The sequence below is a fragment of the Hibiscus syriacus genome, unplaced genomic scaffold, assembly GCF_006381635.1.
Source record: "Hibiscus syriacus cultivar Baekdansim isolate YM2019G1 unplaced genomic scaffold, ASM638163v2 tig00110223_pilon, whole genome shotgun sequence".
In the NCBI taxonomy this organism is placed as follows: Eukaryota; Viridiplantae; Streptophyta; class Magnoliopsida; order Malvales; family Malvaceae; genus Hibiscus; species Hibiscus syriacus.
This window is the reverse complement of record NW_024062636.1, coordinates 2,908,912-2,932,500: the sequence shown is the minus strand read 5'-3', so window position 1 is coordinate 2,932,500 and position 23,589 is coordinate 2,908,912. Positions and strand designations below refer to the sequence as shown.

The 23,589-nt window shown below is 37.0% G+C and overlaps 1 protein-coding gene and 1 non-coding gene across 2 annotated transcripts; one reads left to right on the top strand and one right to left on the bottom strand.

Moving 5' to 3' along the window:
• Positions 1 to 289: 289 nt before the first annotated feature.
• LOC120114342 (WRKY transcription factor 22-like) lies at positions 290 to 1,525 on the bottom strand. The gene is made up of 3 exons (XM_039135286.1): positions 1,001 to 1,525; positions 799 to 915; positions 290 to 718 (listed from the first exon to the last, which is right to left on the bottom strand). The coding sequence occupies exons 1-3, from the start codon at positions 1,348 to 1,350 to the stop codon at positions 292 to 294; spliced, it is 894 nt and encodes a 297-aa protein (XP_038991217.1). The 5' UTR covers positions 1,351 to 1,525; the 3' UTR covers positions 290 to 291.
• A 10,073-nt stretch (positions 1,526 to 11,598) lies between these two features.
• LOC120114461 lies at positions 11,599 to 11,706 on the top strand. The gene has a single exon (XR_005515393.1). It is a non-coding gene; the product is annotated as a small nucleolar RNA R71 (small nucleolar RNA).
• The last annotated feature ends 11,883 nt before the right edge of the window (positions 11,707 to 23,589 follow it).

Below are 23,589 nucleotides of genomic sequence, written 5' to 3'. Positions count from 1 at the left end.
GGTTTGATGTATGGATTCTAAACCAAATCCATAACTACTAATTCCATTGCTCATTTCTATGGCGTCTTTGTGAGATATTAAACTTTTAGATTTGTACTGTAAACTGGTTGCGGATCTCTACTTTTGTTATACCAATTATTTATATACAACAGTATATTCGGCCTCTTGCATGAAATGTATTACAGAAACTGGAAGAGCTAAAAAGAAAAAGTTACAGATACAAAACAAAACCAAAAAAAGACGGTGCATAAGTTGTTCTACAATTTGGTTGTTACATGGCTAAAGACTAATTCAACAACCGCCGGTTAAGGTTGCAGATTCGGACCATACTTCATGAGACAAATCTGGAAACTGGTCGAGAAAGAAACCCTCGAACTCGAAATTCTCAAAGCTTTGAACTAATTCGTCACTCAACATTATGTTCGGCATTTCTAGTTCTTCCATATTTATGATCTCGTGTTTCATAAGCTCATCTTTAATGGTAGTTGGAGAAAGAGCTGTTTCTTCTGCCCCATGGAGTTCAATTTTACTGGCAAGGCTTTTTGCTACTGTTGATGACTTTTTGCGAGTGCTTCCGGCAAGCGAGTTTCGCCGAGTCGGGTGGCCATGGCTGTGCTCGCCGGTGTATGATATGATAAAGATGCCGGGATCCGAGCAGCTGCGCTCTACTTGCTTTCTTGCTAAACATCCTTTTAAGCTGCTGCACCTGTAATAGCTCCTGTGTTTTCATTACAAAATATAAGCTTTTATACCAAAACAAAGATGACAATGAAGAAAGAGAGAGATATGCTTAATTACCTTGGATATGGTGAGCCCTTGATGGGTTTCTGCCCATATTTTCGCCATGCCCATCTATCCGATTGAATATCATCAGCGGTTACATGCTGCACCACTCTATTTTTCTGATTCTTCCGGCTGAAACACGAGAAAATCGATTGTTTACTCAACAAAACTTACCAAATTCTTACTTTGACATCACAAGCATGATTGTTTTACAAACCTGGATCTTTTAGGTTTGCCTGAGTACTCCTTACTTGCACCAGAAATATTAGCAGACTGAGAAACATATTGCTGCAGGTTCTCAGGTTCCTCCACATGTTCTTCAAGGACTGGTACTGAATATGGATTGAACTCAGGATAAAAGGGCTTGTAAAGCTCTTCTAATCCATCTAAATCTTTCGGGCTGGGTTCAAAATTTTCTGGGAAACTCATGAGATCTTCTTCCTGTTGGAAACTCCAAGGATCGAAACTGAAAGCTGGACTTTCCATGTAAGAGATACAGGCATTCTTGCTGCTTTCTCCATCTACTTCTTGCAAATCCCAGTTCTCCATGTACAAGTTACTCATCATCAAAGAGTGGTGCTGACTGGGGATCTTTCAGAGAATTGTGATGAAACGAGGAGATGGGTATATGAGAGAAAATCTAAATAAAAGGCCTTTGTTTATATATTCAAAGAAAGAGAAAAAAATATTGTTTTTTACTGGAAATTAAGCTGAAATCCTGTAAGTTTGGTTCATATTTCCACCAAGTTGACATTTTGAAAAGTCAAAGGATCATTGCAGCTCATATATTCAGCATTGTATACAGTTTTCATTTCTGGCGTTTCGATGACATCTTTGACGATGTCGGTGAGAAAGGAATTTTTGACTCAGCTTCCTTTTAAAAAATTTCATTCCTATCATGATGATAAGCTGAATAAACACCAGTAAAATTAGTTACCGTTAAATTTTATCATATATGTTGGATTGAACTTTATTACAATGAATTAGTGTGAGTTGAGTTAATAACTCAAGTATTGTATAATTATAAACTGTAACTTCAAATGTATATTATTATATTTTCGGAGTTAACAGTTGGAAATCTCTTGATCTCTGTTAGACTTTATTCATTGAAACTACATATACTTCATCACTTTTATACAGATTTCTTCCCTTACTAGATTCTTTCAAAAATCTTAGTTCTTACTGTACATAATTCTAGTCGACTATAATGTATAGTAAAAACCTCTATCAAGTCCTCATGATGTGTCGGAACAAAATTTAAAGACTAACAATCAAATATGTTTGACATGTCAACCTATAAATGGTTATAATAATAGTACGGTTGATATGCGCACTAAAAACCATTATAAATATCTTCAATCAAGATGAAAAAGGGACAAACCATTATAATCGACCGATCCTCATTCCTTTAAACATCGACTAACATAGGCTTGAAATTAGGAATTTATTATAGAGGGGTTAAATTTTTTTTATTATTTTATAAATACAATTCTTTTTAATTGAGGGGGTCTAGTAAACTTTTCTTTCTTTATTTTTTTTAAAAATATATATTTTTAATACTAATTAATACTTTAAAAAAATTGACGGGCCAAAGCTTCCCTTGACCCTCATGAAGTTAATGGTCGTTGTCTTACCAACTGCATCTCTCCTCCTGAACTAGAAAGGATAAACTATTATCGACGGAGCCAAACTTGTTAAATATTAAAAGACTAAACCAAAAATTTATCTGATATGCTAACAGCCAAAGCAGTTTTCTAAGAATTCATCTCTGATAAATGATCATTTGGAGGGCGTGCACGTATCATATAAAAGCATCTTACAAACCGGTTACTTTCTTCTACACCAACTTGATGAACTCATGAATTGCCTAATAAGATGATTGGAGAATAGATTTCATGCAGAAATATTAATGCAATTGATCTGCAAACTTTCCCATAAATTTCTCCAAAACAGAATCAATATATACTATTTAAATTAGGAAATGCCATTTCAATAAAAATAAATGCATTGATTCGATAAAAGCAATAAAAAATGGCCAATTTGCATATAGGGCATTGTTAGGTTAGGCCTAGTCTCATATGCAGATGAAACCGTTCTTTTAAGAACCCTTTCTTTTCGGACGATCTGCTGTTAGACTTCATCAGTTCTGGAACTACTGCTACGTTGGCGAAATCTAAAAAAAAAAGAAAATTATGGATTATTATATGAAGAGTAGCTTCTTCTTTATTGGCTGAAAATACGACGAGTTGCTGTCTTCGTTGCGCAACTTGCAAAGTTATAAACACGTCTGTTAAATCTTAATACATTAGTTGCAGCCTGCAGAACATCTTCGGCTATCAACGGTCTCAAGAATAACATATACGATAAAACTGTCTGTGGGTCGTTCTGGACTTTTTTTTAATATATATATATATATATATATTAAATGGGACTTTAGGTTAACATTAATATAAATATAATAATAGTACTTGTAATAATAATGTGAACAGAAGGAAAACTGAAAAGAATGAAGCGTTTTCGAGCACGAAAAAGGGCAGTAATTAACCCATGAAAATATCAGTTTTGGTCATTTTGTCGAATTTCCAAAATGGGCTAATACATCATTTTCACAGTACCAATAAAACTAGAAAAAATTGGAAATCAGGGAAAAACATTTCTTAAAGGTTGGCGTTGTTTTGGTCTTTGGGGACTGTTACGTCCCACGCGGAAGGGAGATTATTGCAATTGGGGAGAGAAACAACAAAACTAAACTGAAATCACAAGGCTGGGCTAAGACATTTGATGATTCTCCGAGTCTTGTCGGTCGGTTTTTGTTCAACATTTCCCGCTGCCTCTATATTCCTATTTCTCAACTGCGTTTGGTGGCAACTTTTAATAAATTAAATAAAATCATGTATTTATTTGTTATGATCTATGTCCATGTTCTTGTCTCTGTTTAATATTTTTATTATTATTTTAATAATATTATTTTTAAAATTCTAAATTTTCCTTTAAAAATTTTATTTTATTTATTAAAATAATATCATTTGATACGATATCAATATTTTCCGTGTAAGGAATAAGTGTGTGGTTAGTGGTGAGCGTTTGACCGAGTCAAGTCGAGTAAAAAAATTTCGAGTTGACGAGTCTTATTTTATAACTCGGATTTGATTTGAATTTTTTTCGAGTCGAGTCGATTTTTCGAGTTTCTGTTTAAATTTAGTTGTAAATATTTATAATATTATAATATTATTTGATTCCAATTTAAGTGACTTTCTATAAGCATATATACAATATAAATATATTTCTTCATATTTTTTTCATACATGATATATTATATCATACAAAGTCCAATGACTCGACTCAAACTTAAAAATAAATTCACTAATTATTAAAAAATTTCAAGTTATTTGAGTTACATTTTTCAACTCGATTTGAATTTGAATTTTTTTCAAGTCGAGCCGAGTTTATAAAATTGCAACTCAAAGTCAATTCGAGTTAAAAAATTTCAATTTCTCTAATCGAGTTTTGCTCACCCCTATATGTGGTGATTATCTATTTGTCTTTACTCACCCAATGTGTGCATGTTTAAAAGACTATATTAATTACGAAAAATTTTATATCTAAACAATGTGAGATTTGAGAAATTCATGACTAAACATGCTTATTTTAAACAGTTAAAGACAGACACTAAATTTAATCAAACCTTAATGTTGATATGATTAGTGGGTTTCTTAATCAAATTCTATTTTCTAAATTTGGACCTTAATGATGTAGCTGCGAAGCACGAGTACGACACCCAATATTGTTTGAAATACTCAATATGTCCTCGAGACGGGTACGAGTCGGCTACGGTTTTGGGTATGTGCCGGGAACATCACATGCTGAAGGAATTAGATGAATATAACACAGATTTTTGGGATGTATTAACGATGAAATTTGATCTTTACGCGAAGTTCTTTTTGAGTGAATACATTGAAACAAACATTTTATGGCTGACAAGCTTTACCTCGTTCGAAACAAAAACAATGACTAACAAATGAATTTGATCCCATATTCATTGCGATAAGGGTTTAAGTGATCCCAAAGGGATATCTTGGCACTCTTTAATTGTATTTTCTGGGAGAGAGTAGCAGCTTTTGTGGTTGAGGTTTCGGGGGATTTTGTTATATGTCATCTTTAAATTTCCTTTGTTTCGACGGGGAGAAGGGGCTTTGCCTTAAGTAGGATTCTTGATTATTAGTGTTGGTAAAATAGACTGCTGCAAAACGAGGCGTTAGCACTGACTGGAAAATATTAAATAAAATAATCAATCAGAATGATAACCGTGTCGTGGTAATCCACTGCCTTAGAAACGAATTCGCCCCGATGTGTGTAATCGCTGCAGTAGGCGGACCGTTCCCCCGAGGTTAACACGGCTCTCCAAGAATTCGTACATCCGAAAACTGGAGTGAACTTTGGTGGTATTGCTTTTCTCTCAACTCAAACAACACTCACTATAGAGGATTGTTTCAAAGCAAATGTTTTGCTTGGGATGATTAAAATGAATGAATTTGCTCTCTATTTATAGGATAAATAGTGAGGGTAAAATGGTCATTTCCAACACTATATTTCCAATATTTAATTAGCATTTTCCATGATAATGCTATAACCTAATTTGAGCATTTTCTCATGCTAGTGGAATTTTGAGTATTACCAATACTTTGAGCATTATCAACATTCCCCCACTAATGTGAAATAATTCTTTCGTAAAGATAAGAGCAATGAAGTTAAAACATGAGAAGAGCAATAGCGAGATTAGTTGCCTAAGCACTAGTGAACGTATCTGAAACTAGTACGTATTGATGATGAGCACTCATTCTCTTAGATAAGTGAAACTAGTCTGGAACTTTCTAAGATTAGGGTAAACTCATAACACACAACTAAACCCTTCATCCACCAAAGTTCTCGAAGTGTCTATAAAGAATTTATACAAAAGCGTATATATGTTAAGCCCTCTTTCCTCAGGATTCTAATAAGTGTACTAGAAAAACGACCCAACGTTTTTCATAGAAGGTGGCTAATTCTTCTCACTTACATAGGTTATTTCATCAAGTTTATCTCAACATAAACCACTCAAACTGAGCTATGAAATAATTAAGAGCTTTTATAATAGCTCAACCTCACAAAGGGTATGGTGACTTTCTTCAAGTTCATTAAAAATGAACCACCCAAACTCTGGGATTAGAAGTCATTAAGAATAAATATTCAACCTCATAATTCGGTGAATTCAATATGTCCTTCTCACTAGGAACTCTCATTCAATATGTCCTTCTCACTAGGAACTTCTTGGGTTTGAATTCATTAAGAGTTTAATAAAACTCATCCTCTCAAGCGGTAAGTTCATCTAGTCCTTCGCGATTAGAACTACCCACTAAACTCTGGGTTATGAACTTATTAAGAATAGATATTCAGCCAAAATCGGTAAATTCATCAAGTCTTTCTCACTAAGACCACCCAAAGCCTGGGCTATGAATTTATTAAGAGCAATTGAGCTCATCCTGGGCATGCTCATTATTCATCATAGGGATAGGCAGTAGGAATGTGCACTATGAGTCTTTCTATGGTTTCGTTTGACCACATGGAACTTAGATAACTAAGTTGGGTATCCACCATGAATTCCTCAACCAATGGGCTTTAGACCCATCCCCCTCGACGAATCTAGGACCAATGATCTGCTAGGTTCCTTTCTGACTTCACATACTCTAAAGAGAGCACTCCATTCTTTGTCTAACTGATTCATGCCTTATGTTAGTGTGTATTTTCTTACCATTGTAAGCTTGGTTTTTAGCCACACATATCACAGCTTGTGAATCAAACAAAAAAGAAATCGGAGGAGTCGGTCTTCCCCACAACAGAATATTTTAAGTTTATGCATTTAATCTTTATTTTAAGACACCCCCACATTTCTAACATTTTAGGATATCCATAAATGTCTTGTAAAACGTGTAAACAAATACTCAATCATACTAGAGTAAAGTTTGTTATGAGTTTTAGCCATAAAACTATATTTTAACAAATTCAAGTTTTGTTTTCACATAATTATATTCTCAAAGTTTTGAGAAGTTAAAGATCATTAAGATTAAAATGCATAAACCATTATGAAATAGATAATCTCTTTTCTTTTCTCTACTTAGGAAAATCACTTAGAGATTTAATAGCTACAACACACTCTTAGTAGCAATAGTGTCTATCATATTCTCATTCATGATATTCAACATATTAGCCTTAAAGAGGTCATCATATATTTTATTTACTATGACTATATTTGGTATTCTACTCAACCAAATTAATCTCTACTCTTTTAACTTCTTCATTAAGTTTTTAAGAGTTTTTATCTTGTCATAGTATTTTATAAATTGAAATAGTTAGTATAGTAATGAACAATGCACCATGTAGGTTTCTATGAAAGAGAGGTGGTGCACTAGGCACGCTTAAGTACCAAGTCTTCATAGAACCAATCCTAGACATGCACTTCATACTCATCACACTACTTTCCAATAAATTATTTATAGATTTTCTCTTTCTTTAAATAATATCTCTTTAAAGAATTATGCTTGATACTTTTACTCACAATAGTATCTTATTAAGCATATATATTTTTGGGCTCACACTACTCCCTTAGCCTTAGTAGTACTACCTTTGTCTTTACTAGTGGTTTTATCTCATTTCATAGTATCCACTAAGTTTTAAAGACTATCTTAAAGGCTCATGCAATCTAATTCATGTATTTAAAAAAAACATGAATTAACAGATAACAAGTCTAAATAATCTGACCTCGCATGTAGAGTCATAATTTCCAAATAAACTTATTCATCCTCACCATGCATGCTACTTCAGCCTTTGCATCATCATTTTTAATAGCATGATCCCAAAATCCATCGTGACAAGCTCTTCATCTGAACCATCATCTCTTTTAAATCTTCTGAAGTCAAATGAAGAATATACATGGTTAGTCACGAAATTAATTTACTAACAATAATTTGATTGTGACAAGATCCTTATCTTTAGGATTTTGGTTTCTTATCTTCAGTAGATTGTGAACATCAAATCCGAATTTAACAACTATTTGGTTTGAAGAATCTTCTCGTTCAACATCATCATCTTCATGATTCTCTAAAATTGCAATCATCCTGTTGTCTTTATAAATTTCTCAAAGGAAATTATTAGTATGATAAAATAGTTGATATTTATTTTCAACTTAATAGTCAGAAACTGAATAATCTTACCCCATATGAAAATAAATAGTTACTCTTCTCCACATATCAACTATCATACATACAAATTAAAACTTTTTGTCATTCGACCGTTCCAATGTTTTGAATAACATATACCAAAATATTTATGAGCTTTTAATAAATATTTTCCATAACCATTTGGCCTTTTACAATTATAAATGGTCATTAATTTTTTATTAATCTAACCATTAAAATTATTCTTCAATTCAATAAACCATATTAAAACCAATGTTTTCATAGCCATTATGAAAATCATTAAAAGCTATAAATAAAACGGTTTTCAATTCATGCATCGTTAATGCATTAATCTCATGCATTTATCACTTTTAAAACCAATGTTAAAAAACGATATTTAATGGCTTTAATTGCTCACGTGAATATGGTTTTAAACCTCATACATTATTAGGCAAAAGATATGTTTTGATTTCCCAAAGCTAATCAATTAGGTTGAAGGCAACTGTACTTTCACTCAGCAAAGAGCTTAATCTGTCCCGCATTGGCTTGCCTAGAAAAAGCACCTTTCACTGCTTCATAATTATATGGAGTTGTGCGTCCACATTTTTTTTAATCAGCTCATCATGTAAACAACAATTATCACTATTTAGCCGATGTTTGCTCAATATCTTCTTCTATGCAAAATGATCCTACATATTAGGCTGATATATGGCATATGACAGACAAGATTCCAGTGCCACTCGTGCTGAATTTTGAATAATTTCTATATGGCGTATACATGCATTTAATCTCGTGTATTAATATTCATTATTATGCATTAACGTTAAATTACCATAAGTTTCGAATGCCTTTAAGCACCTATTTTAAATTCCTTTAACGCTAATGTCATGCAATTCTCGATCTTAGCACAATTATACACTAAAAGCTCTTAAGTTTAAAACGCGTGATTTAAAACATATTTGGCGTTTAGATATATTATTCGTACTAACCTTTTGATTCTTACCTATGTAAGAACCATGTGTTAACAGCAGTATAAGAAATTCGTTTCTAAATTGTTGGTAAAATAGACTGCTGCAAAACGAGGCGTTAGCACTGACTGGAAAATATTAAATAAAATAATCAATCAGAATGATAACTGTGTCGTGGTAATCCACTGCCTTAGAAACGAATTTGCCCCGATGTGTGTAATCGCTGCAGTAGACGGACCGTTCCCCCGAGGTTAACACGGCTCTCCAAGAATTCGTACACCCGAAAACTGGAGTGAACTTTCGTGGTATTGCTCTTCTCTCAACTGAAACAACACTCACTATAGAGGATTGTTTCAAAGCAAATGTTTTGCTTGGGATGATTAAAATGAATGAATTTGCTCTCTATTTATAGGATAAATAGTGAGGGTAAAATGATCATTTCCAACACTATATTTCCGATATTTAATTAGCATTTTCCATGATAATGCTATAACCTAATTTGAGCATTTTCTCATGCTAGTGGAATTTTGAGTATTACCAATACTTTGAGCATTATCAACATTTAAAGATAGGGAGTCTGTCAGACAGCTGCGTGACCATCCCAGCTAGTTAAAGTCAGCTGGGAACGATCCTCTGCGGTCCTGGTGAGCTCAACATATATACGCTTTTGTATATATTCTTTGTAGACACTTCGAGAACTTTGGTGGATGAAGGGTTTAGTTGTGTGTTATGAGTTTACCCCAATCTTAGAAAGTTCCAGACTAGTTTCACTTATCTAAGAGAAGGATTGCTCATCATCACTATGTACTAGTTCCAGATACGTTCACTAGTGTTTAGGCAACTAATCTCGCTATTGCTCTTCTCATGTTTTAACTTCATTGCTCTTATCTTTACGAAAGAATTATTTCGCATTAGTGGGGGAATGTTGATAATGCTCAAAGTATTGGTAATACTCAAAATTCCACTAGCATGAGAAAATGCTCAAATTAGGTTATAGCATTATCATGGAAAATGCTAATTAAATATTGGAAATATAGTGTTGGAAATGACCATTTTACCCTCACTATTTATCCTATAAATAGAGAGCAAATCATTCATTTTAATCATCCCAAGCAAAACATTTGCTTTGAAACAATCATCTATAGTGAGTGTTGTTTGAGTTGAGAGAAGAGCAATACCACCAAAGTTCACCCCAGTTTTCGGGTGTACGAATTCTTGGAGAGCCGTGTTAACCTCGGGGGAACGGTCCGCCTACTGCAGCGATTACACACTTCGGGGCGAATTCGTTTCTAAGGCAGTGGATTACCACGACACGGTTATCATTCTGATTGATTATTTTATTTAATATTTTCCAGTCAGTGCTAACGCCTCGTTTTGTAGCAGTCTATTTTACCAACAATTATGAGAGGTTGGGAGCTGTGGGAGCCAACGTTTGTGTGTTCAATTTTTGGTGTGGGTTTGTGGTCTGTCCTCTGTCAGGGTGTAATTTGTATAGTCGGCTGTGCTTAGATGGTGTGTTGGGTCTCTATTCTGTACTCGTTGCGAAAGCGAGTTATTTGTGGTGTTACTTTGTTAAGAATACTCTTTTCCTTCATCTACGTTTATGAGATTTAACGAGACTCTTATTTTAGGTTCTTAATCAATAAATGAATTTTTACCGAGCAAAAAAAAAATTGATCCAAACTGCATAATGTAGGAAAAAAATCTTGCATATATGATTGTTATCTTATATACCAAATTTTCTATAATTTTCCCAGATTATTTTACTCTTGAAACAAGATATTAATCGATATCCAATGACAACTACGATAGGAGAAGAGCTTACAGCGCCAGCGTCAGAATCAGAATCATTAACCCAATAAATTTATATACTCGGAGAGTGATCCCAAAACGGTGATTGATGAAAAGTTTATTGTCTCAAATCCAGTGGAACTTAAAAATACAACATACAATATTTTCAGTTGCTGAAAATTACTTTGACATCAATATTGTTAGAGATAGTTATTCAGCTTTTCTAATATGGATATATTCATTTTATTTATTAACAATGATTGATTTATGATGTTCAATATTGTTAGAGTTTGACTCGAATTCAATATGACACAAATTAATTAAGAGATAATTAGAGAACATAAGAAACGTAATTTGATTAGAAGGGTGATTCATTTTATTTATTAACAATGATTGATTTATGATGTTCAATATTGTTAGAGTTTGACTCGAATTTAATATGACACAAATTAATTAAGAGATAATTAGAGAACATAAGAAACGTAATTTGATTAGAAGGGTGAAGCTTTTCTTTCTTTTATGTAGAAAACATACTTTTAGTAGATTTCTAATTTATGAGTTTCATTTTTTATCAAGTATTTATCCCTATAAATAAATAATATGAATTAGAGTTAGAAGTTCGGTTTTCTTTCCTCAAATCTTATTGTATTATGCTTGTCCATATTAGTAAAATTCTATTATTCTACTCGTGATTTTTTTTTTAAATATACTTTTCATTTTAAATCTTAGTATTCTTTCTTTTGCGATCATTTTATATCCATTATTATCGTGCTTTCAACATAATAAACTAGTATCAAAGCACTAGGGTTGCTTTCAACATAATAAACTAGCATCAAAGCTGGTCTAGGATATGATGAGGGAAAACTAGCGCATAATCGCTTGAACCTCTCCTAATATTCGTACAAAGTCTCACCAGTGAGCTGCATAATGTCATAGATTTCTTTTCTGATGTTGTCAGTTTTAAACGCATAAAATAACTTCTTTAAAAACAGTCTACCCAACAACGGTGTCAATTTGATAGGGCTGTCAAAGCCCAGTAAAATAAAAACTAATTTTACTAAACTAATTTATAGTAATAGCGAGATCAAGTCGAATCCCAAGAGAGCTGAAATTAGAATCTCAATGTGTAAGCAATAAAAGAAAAAACGAGGGGGTTTAGTTGATCAAACAAAAATCAATAAATAGAACTAAAACTAAAAATAACGAAAATCAATTTTTATCGAACTTCCAATTCAAAGGTGTGTTCTCCATTCCATTCCATGTCGTAATTGATCCGGGAGGTCGATAATAAAGCCAATCTTTAGCTTGATCCTTTAGAGAACAAGAAAAAGCTATTACACTGATTTGCTCATGGGTGATTCCTTGTGGTTTCATTCCGGAGCATACAATATGGAACTTAGAAATAATTTTTTCAAATGTTTATGAGGATTTTCTCATGGAAGTCAATGAAAAGAAGAAAGAAAGTGATGCATAAAGGTTGTTGATTTAAATATTCAGTGCAACTAACTCCTTGAGAGTCCTATTCGACATTTCTTCTTCAACTTCTTAAAAAATAGATAATTGATTAACATTTAAATCTATCTCTGCTTCTTCTTTAAGACGTCGTTTCCACTATTTAGTTTCCTTTCTCAATTTACATGTTGTTTTCTCAATTTCAAAAATATAATGCAAATCAGAAATATGAGAAGAACGATTCGTATAATGAAAACAAAATAAAGTAATGAGAAACTAAAATAGTTCTCCGACAACAGCGCCAATTTATAGGATTGTCGAAGTCTTACAAAATTAAAACTGATTTTACTAAATTAACTTGTAGTAATAGTGAGATTAGGCCGAATCTCAAGAGAGTTGAAATCAGAATCTCAACGTTTAAGCAATAAAAGTAAAATGAGGGTGTAGATACTCGTTTTGTCCGGGGCTCTCTTTCAAATTTTTACTCCATTTTATATATATTACTATTTATTTATTATTACCAAGTCTTGCATATCTATTATTATTAGTTTATTATTGGCATGTGTGTTTAATTACGTATTGACCGTTCATTTAATTATATGAGTTGTTAGGCTTGTAGTCATGTATATATATATATAAGTATTTATGGGTATATGAAATTATATATATATATATATATATATATATATATGCATATAAGTATGTTATGATAAATGGATTTACTAAGTAATTGATTTTTACAGGCCTACATTAAAATACAATAGGCTCAAGCCCAAAGTAGCAGCCCAATATTACAGCCCATTTGAGGATACCCTAGACCCGTTAGGGTTTCCTGTCACCATCTCCATGCGCAGCTGAGCCTCCACCGTTGGATCTGGCTTCATGATCCAACGACTCTCAATCCTCCCAGAAGCCTCCACCGTTAGATCAGAGGTGATCCAACGGCTCCTAACGCACTCAGAACTCCAAGACAGCACGAACCAACCGGGTGCTACCCACGTGAAGTCCCTCGGGACTGTTCCCCATCGCCTGTGCCCAGGCTGCTCGCGCCCGTGACTTGCTCGCTCCAGAGCCCTGCAAACACACCAAACGAGAGCAGAAACAGAAAAGAACAAAACTGGAAAGAAATCTATCAACTAGAAATAACGAAAGGAAAGGAAGGGGGTAAAGGGGGAGCTCTCTCGGTCATCGGCAACGGAGAAGAACCAAAAAAAAAAAACGAAAATTTCTCAATCATAAAAAACAGAATACAACCCAAAAGAACAAAAAAGGAAATACCCAGAAGATCATTCATCAACAACTAGAGAACAAAACGAAAGCAAAAGAGACTTACCCTTCCGATCCAGTAGCTTTCGTCACTAGGAATCCATACCCCGTCTGTGAGAAGGTAAAACCTTTCGCCTCCCGTTGATTTCGAGTCATGCATGTTGGTTTTAGGTCTCGGGCTTTAGGGATTTGAAGGGTTCAGTACATGTTTGGTCATAGTTCAACCGGGTAACGGGGCTAGGGTCGCGGGGTTTAGCAGTGAGGTAAGGGTTTGTTTTAGCCCCTTTGGTTTTGGGTTCTGTCATGAGAGACTCAAGGTTTTGGGGTTCAAGGTTTACGGGGTAGGTTTCACTCCTGCGTGGCTCCTCATCGGAGCGTTAGGCGGTGGAGGCCACGGTGGCTGTGGAGGCTAGGGCTTTGTTTGGGCTTCGTCGAGGGTTAGGAGAGAGTTTGAGGGAGAGAAGAAGGAAAACGGCGGGGCTTGGTTTGGTCTGGCTGAAGAGAAGTGATTGAGGGTTTCAGATTTTACCCTAATAACCTATATAACTGAACGCCAGAACGGCGTCGTTTCGTTTAGGCCCAAAACGGTAGCGTTTTGATAGCTGAGGGGAAAACTGTGCGTTTTAGGAAAAGGGTTAATGTCTGGCGTGGCCATCCCAACCTTGTTTCATTTCGATTTGGTCCCTATACTGAACTTTATTATCTTTTGATTTTGTATCTTAATTTTCAGCGTGTTACATCTAAGTCCAGAACCATGTTAGGGCCATTTTAATGTTGTTTAGGCATTGGATGTGTAATTTGAGAAACTTTCAATTTGGTCATTTGCAGTATTTTTGGTTGTATTATGTTTGCAGTACCCAAAAATGAAATGTTATGAAAGAACTTGTTATTTATTTTTTCATATTTTAGTCCTTTTAATATTTTATGCATGTATGTTAAGATAATTTAGATTTATTTTAAATATATGCATGTGTATATTATTTCGAGCATGTTGTCCATACGCACTTAGGTGTATTTCTTTTTAAAGCATGTTAGCCTCGTTTACTTTAATCGCATGTTCAATTAATCTTTGCATTAACATCACTTTGTATGATTTGCATGATATCCTCATATGCATAACTTGACATTATTGCATAATCGGAATTAAGGGTAATGCCCTTTTAATCTAAAATTATCAGAATGGCTTTCCTTAACTTACAGGAAAGTTGTTTTGACGATTTTAAATTAAAATGGTATCCCGTCAGTAACGCCTAATTAAATTTGGATATATCATTGTAAAATTTGGGAGCGAAAGAAAAGGAAATATTCGACTATTTAAACTTTTCGAGAAAAGGTCGTTAGAACTGAACTAAAGATCTGGTCTCGATATTTTTAAATAATCGAATATTCTTTATCTTTCTAATGACTTGGTAATTTTAAATTAAATCTATTTTGTTGCTTTGAATGTTGCAAATTTGCATGTTTTGTCATTTAAAGGGATCATTAATCAAATCAAATTTGAACTTGTGAAATTCGTTGCAAAGAAATTAATTAATCGACTAGGTACCGATTTAGGGCGTTGTGGGGGTGCTAATCCTTCCCCACACGTAATCGACTCCCGAACTCAGATTTTGATAACGCAGACCTCTACTTGTCGTTTTAATTAAAATTAATTTTTATTTAAAATGACAAAATGTTTTTGGGTGCCCAATCACACCCTAATCAAATATTGGTGGCGACTCCTCGAACCTTATATTTTTACCGTAACAGAATTTCCAATTTTTCGAAACGAGAGGTTTTCTAAAATTGCATCGTTTTTAATTAAAAATTCAATTGAAAAGAGAATAATTAAAAATGACGCGGTTTCTAAAATCTCGCTCCCCCCCGCCGTTAAAAAATCGTTTCGACAGCTTGGCGACTCCGCTGGGGACATTTTTAGAGAGTCAGGCCTATAGTCGATTAATTAATTGTCTTTGCAAACGAAAGTTATAAGTTCGCTTTGATTTGGTTTTTGATCCCTTATTTGTTTGAATTGTTTTGGGTACATCTTAATTTGTAATTTGGTTAATGAATAAATAGTTGTACTAATGTGTGTTCTACATGTTTCAGTTTTCTGACTTTCACTTTAGTCTATTGTTTCTCTTGGATCGAGGCAAAGGATTATGAGTTTCCCCACTGTTGCTGTAAACCTTTAATATTTAGAGCATTCTAACTGTGCTCTGTCCCGTTAGGTAGGGGTGAAAGCTACGCTTACGTGAGAAAAATTACTTTTCTCCGCATGGGCTTTAGCTAGTAACCTCTGGGGTACATGCCTTATGTTTACGAGTGAAACATTGAGTTTCCTCGCATGGACATAGGGAAATGTATCCTCTCGAAATTGAACTTGATCCGTTTTAAGCCTATAATGGGCGAGGATCGAGGGTCTGGCAAGCCCAAGGGGGCACCAGCAAAGGACAATTCGAGGACCCTTTTAGAAATACTGAAACTCTGCCCATCTTATGTTGAATCTCTGTCCGCAGACACAAAGGGGAAACTCATTCTAACTTTTCCCTCGAATTTATTTTTTTGCAAAAAGTATGCGAACTAGAGATCATGTGGTTAGGTTTATTTTTCAAACATGCATGTGAATTAGATACCATGCGGTTAGGATTTTTTATGAGTAACAAAACACGTGGGTAAATATCATGTTGGGTAGGATCTACTAAAGCATGATTCGGTAGATGCCATGTTGGGTAGATACCATGTGAAATAGGTTTAGGATGTATATATTTTCTATCTTCATGTTGTTTGACTATTCATTGTATATACTAACACATTTTTATTTTTGTTTGTGTTTTATGTTTTATTTATTACCGCTGCATTGCATCATCATTCATGAAAAAAGGTGTTGATTCACAAGGTGGTCATAAAAGTAGAAGGCGGTCATAAAATGGACAAGAGCTTTCATAACAAGGAAGTGGATAACGCAGAAGTGAGGTCGTGGTCCGAGGAAACTCAGAGGAAGAAAGGCGACAGTTTGACTGAAGATTACATATCAGTACTACCAGAGGTTGCTCCGGTCAGTCTAAAGCAAAACGATTTGCAAGAGTTACGCGAAATTTGGGAAAGTTGGAATTCTGATGTGAAATACTCTTTCTGGCAAAAGTATGGTGACATCGCCCTTCTGTTGTACGTGAAAGTAAACGAACCCCTAATCAAAGCTCTCGTCCAGTTTTGGAATCCCGCATATAGCTGCTTCACTTTCAACAAGGAAGACATGACTCCCACGTTAGAAGAATACACCTCCTTGTTTCATTTCGAGATGATACACTTGGACCGTGTCTACTCAAAGGCCTCAAGGACACAATCCTTTAAGAGCAAGCTCGCAAGGATTACTGGGATGGGAGAGAAGTGGGTTGCTGATCGAATCCAAAAGAAGGGAGAGTTTGATTGCTTCCCTTGGTCATGCCTCAAAGAGCTTATCGTCAAGCATAGCGATATCGAGAAGAGCATGGAGATGTTCGCCTTGGGAATTTATGGTTTGATGATTTTCCCGAAAGTTCTTTATCACGTGGAAGCCGCAGTGGTCGATTTATTCGAGCGTTTGGAAAGGAAGGTAAACCCTGTTCCTGCAGTTTTGGCTGAAACATTCAGAGCACTTAGCAGTTGCAGAAGAGCTGAGAGTAGCCGCTTCACCGGGTGTGTCCAGCTACTTACTGTTTGGATACGCAGTCACTTCTGGAAAATTGACCGAGAGTATGGTCGACGGTTTTCTACGGCCTATTCACCCTTAAAAGATTTCCTCACCAAAGAGTGGCCAGAGCATCTCACCAGGAAAGATTGGGTTTCACTCTTCAGAAATTTACAGGAACATGATATAGTGTGGCGTGTCCCCTGGTTAGCTTTTGTGGATGTGTTGTACAAATGCGGGGATTCCGATTGGGTAACCCTATTAGGGTTATGGGGTGGAGTAGGTTATGCGCCACTGATGGTACTAAGGCAATTTGGGGCACGCCAATTCGTCCCAGCTACATCCGGTCTGAAGGCATCTGAATTTGTGTACTGTGGAGATCATTACAAGAAGACTGCTCGTGCAATGTCAGAGGCGTGGAAGTCAACCTTTAGAACTGATTTCATAGCAGCTGAGGTCATGCTGACACCAGATTACGTGGCATGGAGGGCGGTGCGAAAGAATGATATCCTTCCGTTGGCGGATCGTGACCAAACAATTCCTTTGGAAGTACAGTTTAAATACGTACCGTCTAAGTTGGAGATACTGAAGAGTGAATTCGAAGCGGAAATCGCCAGGAAGGAAGCAGAGTGTGAGGCCCTTAGACAAAAGAATTTCATGTTGGACATCGATAGGGGATTCTATAATACACAGTTTGAGCTTATTCGCAAGAGAAAGGATGAAGTGGAGGCCAATCTCACTAGTTTACAGAGCGATTACCAAAAGATGAGTCGAGCACGGGCAATCGCTGGCCTCGGGAGAACTTCAGAGCAGTGGCGGTTAGAGCTCCGGGCTGAGAGGGATCGTCGAGTTAGAGACGTCAGAGCCGAGAGAGAGCACCGAGTCAGAGAAGTAGAGACAGAGAAGAAGAAAAGAAATCAAGAACTTGAGTCCGAGAGAAGGTCCTGGGTTAGGGTACTGAAGAGCGAAAGGACAGAGGCTAAAGAGTTAAGACAAAGGTACACCTTGAGCAAGAAGCGAGAAGAAGAATTGCATGCTAATATTGAAGAACTCAGAATGAAGGCAAATAACATGCAACTTGAACTTGAGGTTAGAAAGCAAAGAATCGACGAGCTCGAAACTGAGAAGAGGCAAAGCAAAGAAGAGCTAAAATTAGAAAGGCAACATCGGGAGAATGTGCTCCAAGGCAAACAGGATGAAGTATTCCTCTGGATACAGAGGTGCGGAGCAAAGAACGAACGGATAGAGGTACTCAATCAAGAGATGCACGAAATGGAATCAAGGCATGAGGAAGAGTTAGCTCGAGCCAAGGCAAAGAATGAAGAGTATAGTGCCTACGTTATGCAGCTTGAAAGTTCCTTATCTGCAGAAAACAGTCAGCGTTGCCCAGTGGATCAAAGGGTTAGCCTCGAGGAGAACGCTGCTTTGCAAAAGAAGATTCATGATTTAGAGGCTGCCTTACGAAGCTGCCAGACACAAATCGCTGGTCTCGAGCGCACCGTCCAAGGCACCAGACTGCAATGGCAAAACTCAAACGATCTCTTTAGAGACTGGAAGACAAACGTGAATCACGTGATCCGAGAGACCATGAATCAGTTAAGCGGCGTTGCGAGGCAGTTGGGAGAGATGAACCTCCAAGCAAAAGTCATCCAGAGCTATGCCAATCCAGCATCAGGCGTAGGAAAGAGGGTCGATTAGCTTGTCAATCAGATAGTAGAGCTGAACATGAGAGCTAGGCCATTTCTGTAATGGACCTTTCTTGAAAAAATGATGCTTTTGTCCTAAATGAAAGTTGTTCTAAGACTGATCACGTCTTATGAATCAATGCCTTTCTGCATGCATTTGCATTTTATTTGCAATTTAAGTTTTGTGTTGCATTTTTTATCACACTTTACATAATTTGCATTCATCCTCAAAGCATTAAAATTAACAATAAGGGATACATTACAGAATACTGGGAAATTTCAAGCATCACTATAACACAAGGAAGGCCATGGATGATAAGATTGCTCAAATAGAAAGAACTCAATTGCAGTTGCAAGATGATCTGAGGAAAATGCAAGAAGATATGCTTAAGGCTCAAGAGGATATGTTGTCTAAGTTGGCAAATATGCTGGGAGGGAGAAATCCAGAGCACGGAAAGGCCCATGAGCAAACAAGTGAAGAACCACTTTACCCCCCAGGGTTTACCCCGGTACAGTCTCCGAATATCCAAGGAACATCTGTCCATACCAAAGTACACATAAATCCTGACGGCATTGCAGTGAATCCGCAACCTGGATCTTGTTCGCATCCCGAAGAAAGCCCATATCACCATGTCCCGGACCTTGATGAAGAAGCAAAGAAGAGCGAAAACAAGTTGTTGCAGGAGCAATATAAGCAGCTAGCAAATGAAGTACAAGCTATGAAAGAAGATACCAGCTTGTATGGTCTCGACGCTAAGGAACTGAGTTTAGTTCCTGATCTGGTCCTACCTCCCAAGTTCAAAACCCCTGACTTCGAGAAATACGACGGTACCCAATGCCCTTCTGCCCATATCACAATGTTCTGCAGGAAAATGACTGGTTACGTAGGGGACGACCAGCTGTTGATCCACTGTTTCCAGGAAAGCTTAGTAGGCTCAGCATTGCGATGGTATAATCAACTAAGGAGAGTTGATGTCAGGACATGGAAAGACCTGGCCAAATCTTTTCTCGACCAGTATAAGCATGTGAAGGACGTCAGGCCTAACAGAATGGTGCTGCAAGCAATGGAGAAGAAGCATAGTGAAAGTTTCAGACAATATGCTCAGAGGTGGAGAGAGGTAGCAGTACAAGTCCACCCACCGTTGGTAGAGGAAGAAACGAACCTACTTTTTGTTAATACCTTGAAGGCTCCATTTTTCTCACATTTTGTTGGTAATCCTTCTCGAAGTTTTGCTGATATAGTTACGGCGGGAGAAATGATTGAAATGGCAATCAAAAGCGGGAAGCTTGAGAGAGGAGATTCCAGCAAGAAACAACCGATGAGGAAGAAGGAAAACGAAGTCAACAAAATAAGGCAGTATGATTCCCATAATATCACAGTGTCCCGACCACAGGGAACGGTAGCATCACCCCAAATTGACAATAGGCAAGGGGCAAGAGATCCAAGGAGAGAGAGGCCTCAATTTGATCCGATTCCCATGACTTATAAGGAGTTATTCCACGAATTATATGATCGACATGTAGTCTCACCTTATCATGTGGACCCTATACAACCCCCGTATCCCAAGTGGTATGATGCTAGTGCTAAGTGCGAATACCATGCAGGGGTTTCCGGACATTCTATTGAAAATTGTCCCGCTTTCAAAAAGGTCGTCCAAGCTCTGAGAAGAAGAAACGTCATCAATTTTGGTGACAGTGAACAGCCAAACATAGCCCAGAATCCATTGCCAAACCATGCAGGAGCCGGGATTAATGCAGTCGCTGAAGAGAAAGGAAAAACGACTGTAAAAAGTGTTAGGGAGGTGATGTCACCCATGTCTTGGGTGTGGTGCCAAATGGTCAAGGTAGGACTATTAAAGACTAATCTGCCACGTGAACATTTCAATAATGAAGAGATGTGCCACTACCATAACTGCACAAAACACAGTATACAACAGTGTTCTGATTTCTTAGGGCTGGTACAAGAGATGATGGATAGTAAGGAAATCGAGTTCTTCAAAGAAGGGGCTGAGAAAGAAGAAGCAGAAGTTTACGCCTCTGAGGGATCATCCAAAGAGGTCTATAGTGCTAGTTGTCCCCTCATCATTACTCCCAAGAATCGAGTGGCTGAGAAGGTAGCTCCAAAGGTGATTATTACACCTCCCTCTCCGTTCCTGTACAAAGACAATAAACAGGTACCCTGGAGATATACTTGTCAAATAGGAGAGGTGACAAAGCAACAGGAAGAGGTAGATGAAGTGGGACACATGACCAGGAGTGGTAGATGTTATCACAAAGAACCTGAGAAAAAGATTGCTATCGAGAAAGGAAAAAGTATCGATGTGCAGATAAGAGAAGATGAACCCATCGTCAATGAGCCAGTAACGGAGAATGAAGCGATGGAATTTTTAAAATTTTTGAAACATAGTGAATACAGTATTGTTGAGCAATTGCACAAGCTGCCTGCCCGTATTTCTGTCCTATCACTTCTTCTGAGTTCAGAGGCTCATCGCAACGCCCTGTTAAAAGTTTTAAACCAAACATTTGTCCCAAAGGAGATACCCACAGAAAAGCTGGACCGACTAGTTGCCAACATCCAGGCCGATAATTTTTTATCTTTTTCTGAGGACGAGATCCCTTCTGGGATGATTGGCAATCATAAGGCCCTACACATCACAGTTAGGTGCAAAGGGCATGTTCTATCCAGAGTACTGATAGATAACGGTTCGGCGTTAAATGTGATGCCCTTGGTGACCCTGAAAAAATTGCCAGTGGACAGCACCCTGATGAGAAGCTGTCAAAGTGTGGTTCGAGCTTTTGATGGAACGAAGAGAGAAGTTCTAGGCAAGATTGATATCCCTTTGACTATTGGCCCAGCGATATACGAAGTGGAGTTTCTTGTGATGGACATCATGCCTACATACAACTGTTTATTGGGAAGGCCCTGGATTCATCAGGCCGGTGCGGTTCCGTCAACGTTGCACCAAAGGATAAAATTTGCAATGGATGGGAGGCTCATATGCATTCATGCTGAGGAAGACATTATTGCTTCGGTTTCTACTACTGCTCCATACGTTGAAGTGGAAGAGCAAGCTGTTGAATGTTCTTTCAGATCGTTGGAATACGTCAATGCCATGTTTGTGGCAGAAGGAAAGAAGATCCCGAAGCCTAGATTGTCAAACTGCACCAAAATGGGGCTTAAGCTGACTCTTGGAAGAAGAGCAAAAACTGGCAAAGGGTTTGGACGTCGGTTGTAAGGACTGGTGGGCCCAATCTACCCTGTAACTAAAAGAGACAGGTTCGGTTTAGGGTATCAGCCAACTTTAAAAGAAAAACTGAGAAGCATCAAGAAGATTCAGGAATTGAGAAAGGCAAGATTGACTGGTGAGGACCCAAGCTGGGAGCCCATGACATTCCCGCCATTGAGCAGCATTTTCGTATCAGGAGGATATATGTTTCAAGGGACTTTGGAAAGCAGTAAAGGGATAGTTGAGAATGCCTTGGAGGACTTGGGCATTAATGTCATAACCGATGAGGAGTTCAAAGAAATGAGAGCTATGGGCATCTACCCTGCGCCACTGGGCTTTGTGTTGAACAACTGGACTGCGGAGGAATTGCCTGTAGTTTACAAATCTTTTGCAGAGTAATACACTAGAACTCTTCCCTATTGTTCATACCCTGGGACAGTAGGTGATTTGATGTAAAGGGTTAAGTTGTGTGTCTTTACTTGCTTTCAATAAAAGATGTGTTTTGTTAATTCCCAAATGGAAAACATTTCCTCATGCATTTTTGTTTGAATATACACATATATTATTTCTTTCTATTTGTTTATATGGGAAAAGATTCTCCCATATGTATATATGTATATATGTATATATATCTTCTTTTTCGTTATCCTTTCAGGAACTCAAATATCAATAATACGAATGCTAATGACTCTGACCCGGAGATTGATTTCGAGATGCCCATATGTCAAGGGGAAATCGAAGGTTGTGATGATGATGAGGGATGTGAACAACCCTCAGAATTACTAAAGATGGTGGAACAGGAAGATGAGCAGATCCTGCCTCACGAAGAGCTTACAGAGATCTTGAACCTGGGTACAAATGAGGATAGAAAGGAAATAAAGATTGGTACCACCCTGTCTACTGAAAGGAGGCAAAGCTTGATAGAATTACTTCAAGAGTTCAAGGATGTATTTGCTTGGTCATACGAGGACATGCCAGGGCTGGATACAGAATTGGTTGTCCATAAATTACCAATAAAGCCTGATTGCAAGCCCGTACAACAGAAACTGAGAAGAATGAGACCCGAGATGCTGCTCAAGATTAAAGAAGAAGTGAAGAAACAATTCGATGCTGGGTTTCTCACAGTGGCCAAATATCCTGAGTGGGTAGCAAATATTGTCCCAGTACCAAAGAAGGATGGGAAAGTACGAATGTGTGTCGACTATAGAGATCTGAATAGAGCTAGTCCAAAGGATAATTTTCCTTTGCCACATATAGATACGTTAGTGGACAATACTGCTGGAAATTCCTTATTCTCATTTATGGATGGTTTCTCCGGCTATAATCAAATTAAAATGTACCCTGAAGATATGGAGAAAACAACGTTTATCACTATGTGGGGGACGTTTTGCTATAAAGTCATGCCGTTTGGATTAAAGAATGCAGGGGCAACCTATCAGAGGGCCATGGTGACGTTGTTTCATGACATGATGCATAAAGAAATTGAAGTCTATGTCGATGATATGATTGTCAAAGCCAAGACGGAGGAGGAACATGTCGAGAATTTGAGGAAGCTCT

What these genes read in the sequence shown, in the direction of transcription:
- LOC120114342 (XM_039135286.1), bottom strand. Translation starts at nt 1,350, where the DNA reads ATGATGAGTAACTTGTACATGGAGAACTGGGATTTGCAAGAAGTAGAT. An exon ending in GGCAAACCTAAAAGATCCAG is followed by an intron (nt 916 to 1,000) that starts GTTTGTAAAACA and finishes CTCGTGTTTCAG; the next exon opens with CCGGAAGAATCAGAAAAATA. An exon ending in AAGGGCTCACCATATCCAAG is followed by an intron (nt 719 to 798) that starts GTAATTAAGCAT and finishes ATGAAAACACAG; the next exon opens with GAGCTATTACAGGTGCAGCA.